General features: G+C 40.9%; 1 protein-coding gene across 3 annotated transcripts in view; it reads left to right on the plus strand.

The window, feature by feature from the left end:
- The window catches only part of LOC109916540 (guanine nucleotide-binding protein G(o) subunit alpha), a 218083-nt gene extending 213638 nt beyond the window's left edge, over positions 1–4445 (plus strand). For all 3 annotated transcript variants that reach the window (XM_048605785.1, XM_048605786.1, XM_048605787.1), the window contains one exon: positions 2413–4445. In XM_048605785.1, coding sequence (XP_048461742.1) covers positions 2413–2600 — 188 coding nt within the window. In that variant the 3' untranslated portion in view covers positions 2601–4445. The remainder of the gene's footprint in view (positions 1–2412) is intronic.
- The last annotated feature ends 1555 nt before the right edge of the window (positions 4446–6000 follow it).

Genomic DNA, 6000 nt, shown 5'->3' on the forward strand with positions numbered 1-6000 from the left:
GACACAGCTGTAATTTTGAGCTCAGTGGAACAGGCAATTGTGGCTACAATCCGGGCATCATAACTGATGCCATGTTTTGGTTCCACTGCATCTCTCTGCTGTTTTTTTTTGGAACTCAAATCCCCATCTCTCAGGACATGTAAATGACTAGAATGCTGTACATTGAAGCTTCAATTCAGATGTACCGTAAAGTAAGTAATGTTCAAATAAAGAAAACACACAGGAACAAGGCATTCACATGTGAAGAACCAAGTGGAGGGAATAAATTTTCAAAGCTCCACTTGGGCTCTAGCGCTTAGATACTCAATGCCACTTTATTGCTGCATTGGCGGTGCCAGATAATCCATCGGAGACAGAACAAGAAAAAGACTGTGTGAAGACCCAGTGTCTACTGTAAGTTTGGGAAGGCTTTATTGCAGCAGATAATTGCATGTTTACAGTCATTAACAGTGAGATTTTACAACAGCACATCCATCTATCACACAAATATAACTGAGTCTGACACCACAAACCAGCTTCTTGTAAATGCAGCAATATGCTGATATAGAAAGTCAGATACCCCTCATTGTTACCAAGGGTTCTAATGTTTAAAGATATATATAACCAATGTTCCTTGTAAGTGATAGTGTAGCTGCTTGGCATTTCCATGCACACTGATCAACATGCCAACATATTGACTTAGTTACTGCTGTGCTCAACCTTCAAGAAAACTTAGGGGGACCATAGCATATTGCCCTACCTCTCCGTCTCCAGCTATCAAATAAATCTTTTTCTAACGTTTTGGAGTAGATCTGTAGCTCAGGTTGTGGGTGTTGAGGTTGGTTGGCTCGCCAACGAACAAACCAGCTCGGCGAGCCAACCAACCTCAAAATCTTTTTCTAAAATGAACTTCATTCATAGAATTTCTAAAGGTGCATACCAAAGCATACATCAAAATATTTCAGATTGAAAATTACAGCGCAATGGAATTCACCCTTTCTTCCATTGGGAAGTTCAACTATGAACTGCTTCAATAACATTTCAGTATTCTTGATACTTACTATTTACATGTCAGGCATTCAGCCCAAAGGGTTCCACACAGTTTCCAGTCCGTTGGTGTACTATGGATGAATGGCTTTAGATTGTGACCATTCCTCACAGCACCTCTCCAGAACTGTACCAAATTTTAGTGCATCCCTTAGCTCACAGCCTGACCTCTGGGTCTGTCAGTCTGCAACACCTGGTCATGGGCAAGTCTTTGCACTGTAAGATCCCATGTTTTTGGCAGAGCGAAGGGTCTCTTCCTCCAGTTTGATGATTCTCCAGCCGCTGTTGATGTTTACCTCTGCATTTCCTTGGGAACAAAGAGCACAGAGTCCTGTATCACTGAGCCTGCCCCATGATGAACCATGTCATAAATCACTGCATCTCTCCAGACGTTCTTTCCAAAGGCACTCTGTTTATTGAGTGAAATAATTGAGCAAGTAAATTTCTCTTTCCATTTACTTACATCTGGCAATTCAGCCATAGCAATGAATCCAGAACCACTGGATAGACTGATTTTTTTTTTGTTAAAACTCTCAGTGCTGGGCACTTCATTTAGCATTTCACAGTCACCATGCAGACTCCTTAACATTTCCAAAACTTCTTGACACCATTCTCTCTGATTTATATTATTACAGATCAGTGTCAACAATTCCTGAAATCACAACAGAGCCATGATGTTGATCAAACAACCCTTTATGCTGTTATGTAACCTTGTAATTTATTGTCTCACTATGTTAAATCACACTGAAGAGGTATTTCAGATGTTGGAGTATGACTGGATTTAATCGAAATTGACACTGATTAATGACTTAGTGAAGTTCACTGGATTTGTGTCGCTCTATCATGGCTAATTGTTAACCATTTTGAAGTACTTGGTGTGAAAACGATTGGTCTTAGCATTTATTTTTATCATAGAAATACCTTTCTGGAAGCTGGTGTCTGCCTTCAGGCAGAGAGTGAGAGATGTAAGATTGAAGCTGGTAATTATGAAGCACCACATATCGGAGAGAAAAATGGTCACTGCAGGTACTCCATAACATAGCTCAGAACACTAAAAAACCTTCCAGTCACCTCATGTTTCACAGTCAACATTTCCAACCGTTGCAGAGCAGCAATAAGCAAGGCTGTAGAATCTTGGACAGTCAAAGCAACAGGAGCACAAATCAAAGGAAGGCATGCTTGAATTGGTTAGTACTCTGATCAGAACTAAAGTATCCATTTGTGATTCAACCAGTGCACTGTGCCAACTGAGGATAGGAAAGGAGTCAGAATTCTTTGTGGATTGATGGTTTGCCCAACAAGGTTGTGTTTAAAATCTACAGATGTGTTTGTTGTACCATTCCTTGCACTGAAGGCTATTTTGTTCCATTCTACCCTTGCCTTTAGGCCCTAACACTTATGAGGATGGTGCAGCCTACGTCCAAGCACAATTTGAAAGCAAGAACCGCTCTCCCAATAAGGAGATCTACTGCCATTTGACCTGTGCTACGGATACTGGCAACATCCAAGTGGTCTTCGATGCCGTCACTGACATCATCATTGCCAACAATCTCCGAGGCTGCGGCTTATACTGACTCTACTGTCTAGAGGCAAATTTGGTGATGATAATTGAATGCAAGTTGGTAAATAAAGGCATAACGTATATAATTCTGTTTAGTTATCATAAGCTGCCAACAGAACTAGACTCCTGAAACCCGCAGCCTTATCACAAACTTGTACACTGTTAACACTGTACTTCACTGGACCTTCTGCTTTCAAGACAGAAATTTTACAAAAATCTTTTTAAAACAATACACACATTCCCCCACACCCATCCCTGGACAGACAAGCCCTTTTCTAGGTAACACGTCTGCCTGTTTTTAACACATGGCCTGTAGGCTGGAATCAGTGTGACACATTTACCTTCCAAGCACAAGGCTTGAGTTTCCAGTGTTTAGTTCCGTGGCAGCTCTTTGACTAATATGTTAGGAAACCTGAGGACGCACAGGACAGCACCATATCAGCTGCATTGAGCCTCCCTCTTCATATAGTGGAATGGAACGGCCCTGAGTTAAGCACAGCAACAGCCTTGGAGCTTTCCACTCTGACCGAGGGAGGAGAGGGGCTTCCGTTTACTAAAAGCTTGAAGGTCTATTTTTTTTTGCCAGAGAAGTTTTTTTAATTTTCTTTTGATTGTCCTTACCAGTGCCAACCAGCCCCACCATCCATTCCTTCCCCCACCCCCAACCCCTCTTGTCCCTCTCCTCTCCCTTTGGTGAGCTTGTGAAAATGGCTTTAGACAAGTTGGTGACCTGATAAATGTTTCTCTTCCTCCCTCCCCTCAGAGTGTGCATGAAGAATCTCTTGTGTGTTTTGTGTGATGGGAAGGTTCCCTCAGCCTCTCTTTCTGCAGACTGTATAATGGACTATCCTGGTGCCCTTATGTACAGATAGCATGATCTTTGGCCTTTGTGAGACACAGCCTTCCTACACAGTCAGTTCAACCTTCTGAAAACTGAATGGTGGTTGTGTGTTTCAGTAGAATGCTGTAGATCTGGTTTTAGCCAAGTCTTTAAAAGTAGAAGCTAAAATAATAAATTATTTAAAAAAATCCATTTCTTGTGCTTTGTAGCTTCAAAAAGGTTATTTTTCCCTTTTTTTAAAAAAGAAAAGATTAAGGAAATTTTGCTGAGAGGTTGTGTACAACAATCAGATTAGTTAAGCCAAGTCAATGTTTTGGATTATACTGGTTCAGCACTGCTTTGGTTACTCTTTAGCCTGACGTCCTGCATTTGCAACATCTTTACTCAGCCTGGAGTCTTTCAGCCCACACGCTGGACCCCGACTGTCCTTCAGGGCAGTGCAATTGTACAGTAACAACAAAACTGTTTAGACTTACCTTAGTTTTAATTGTATTGGGATTAAAAAAAAATAAACTTGTTCACCCTCCAGGTTTGTATAGAAAAGCACAGCTCTCACTGGCCAAGTAGGTGCAGTAAAGATGTCCCCCATTTGACAATATTTGCTATGATACTGTGTAATATATAAGTTAGGCTTCCTTTTCTTCTCGGTGAACGTCTGTGCTGCTATTTCTTCTTTTTAGTGAATGGTGTTTTCTCCTGTGGGATGTTAGTGACGCAAGCACCTCGAATGTAGTGTTTACATTAAAGCCACAGTTTTCATGACCAATATTGTTTGTCATTTCCTAGTTTGATTGAAACAAGGTTGCACCCCACTGTCTCATTTCTGAATAACTCGTGACCTTTAAACGCTGACAGCGAACCAGCTTGTAGGAAAATGGTGGCCGTCCATGGCAGAGGCCTTTCTACATTATTTATTGATTCGTTTCTTGCTGGTGTCTGTTCAACGTGGCCAGTCTCTTTTACAGATGATGGAATATTCATGTGTAGCTCTTCAATAAAGAGGAAATTTGTCAGTAACACCCAGTCTCCACACCTCTGGTTTTCAGATTACAGTTGTTCCTTCGTTTTGTGTTTTTGGTCATTTACTCGGTACATTTGTGGTGTTTGAAACCTGCTGTTGCAATGTGTGTTCTCCTGCAGTTAGTACCTTGTCTATTGAATGATGTTGCTGAAACTCCATTCCCTAACGGGCAATGGCACAATGCCGTAAACAGAAGACACGCCTTCAATTTCTTTTTTATTCCATTGCACCGTTCAGAAGCTTTGAATGACACCTCCTCTGAGAGGTTTGAGATAAGAGTTTAAATAGGATGAGCCTTTACCTTTTTTTTATTTAGAGATCTATCCTGACTGATGGGTTGGAGGGCTGGAGAGAGTGAAGCCTCCGGGTTACTTACTAAGATGCTCAAAGATTCATGTCTTGTCAGTTTTTATCCCATTTACAATAGAGTTTTATCCTTATGTAAACCCATATCTCCATTTAACACTCAGAGAGAGAACCATTTACATGCAACATATCCTCAAAGATGTCCAGTTTGGAATCTGGTTATCTTTATGTGTAGATGCCAATTTACTGGGTCTAAAGGCAATGGTGCAACCGAACTTAATTTTATGAATCTAATAATGAGTCTTGTGGTTAAAGCATTCTGTCATTAAACTCACCTTTACGTGGGTAAAATGCTTGAAATATCAGGCAAAGGTCATGTATAGTCATTCCTGGCCTAAAGACTTTTTGACTCAAAATTAATTCATAATATTAACTTAGTAGAATTGTAGAGATCTACAGCATGGAAACACACCCTTCAGTCTAACTCATCCAGGCCTACCAGATATCCTAAATTAATCTAATCCCATTTGCCAGCATTTGGCCCATATCCCTCCAAACCCTCCCAATTCATATATCCATCCAGATGCCTTTTAAATATTGTAATTGTACCAGCCTCCAACATTTCCTTTGGCAGCTCATTGCATACACGCACCACCCTCTGCATGAAAAGTTGCCCCTTAGGTCCCTTTTAAATCTTTCCCCTCTTACCTTAAACCTATACTCTCTAGTTTTGGACTCCCCTACCCTGGGGAAAAGACCTTGGCTATTCACCCTATCTATGCTCATGATTTTATAAACTCCTAAAAGGTCATCCTTCAGCATCCTATGCTCCAGGGAAAATATCCCCAGTCTATTCAGTGTATCCCTATAGCTCAAACCCTGCAACCCTGGCAACATCCTTGTAAATCTTTTCTGAACCCTTTCAAGTTTCACAACGTCTTTCCTATGGCAGACAGTCTAGAATTGATTGCAGTATTCCAAAAGTGACCTAACCAACGTTCTGTACAGCCGCAACATGACCTCCCAACTCCTATGAAGCAGATAGACAATAGTTTTATAAAGTAAGAATTCAGGAAAGGTTCTAGCACTTGGGACAGTATTAGTCTTGTGGTTTTTAGAGTCATGTGGATGCTCTTTGAGGTGTTAAGTGCATTAATAGTGTGGGTTTAACATTAAAGCAAAGTGATTTCTGCTTCATAACAATGTTGAACTGGTAGGTTGTGTCTAGGCCAACATGGGAACAGT

This window comes from Rhincodon typus, chromosome 15 (genome assembly GCF_021869965.1).
Source record: "Rhincodon typus isolate 14 chromosome 15, sRhiTyp1.1, whole genome shotgun sequence".
NCBI lineage: Eukaryota > Metazoa > Chordata > Chondrichthyes > Orectolobiformes > Rhincodontidae > Rhincodon > Rhincodon typus.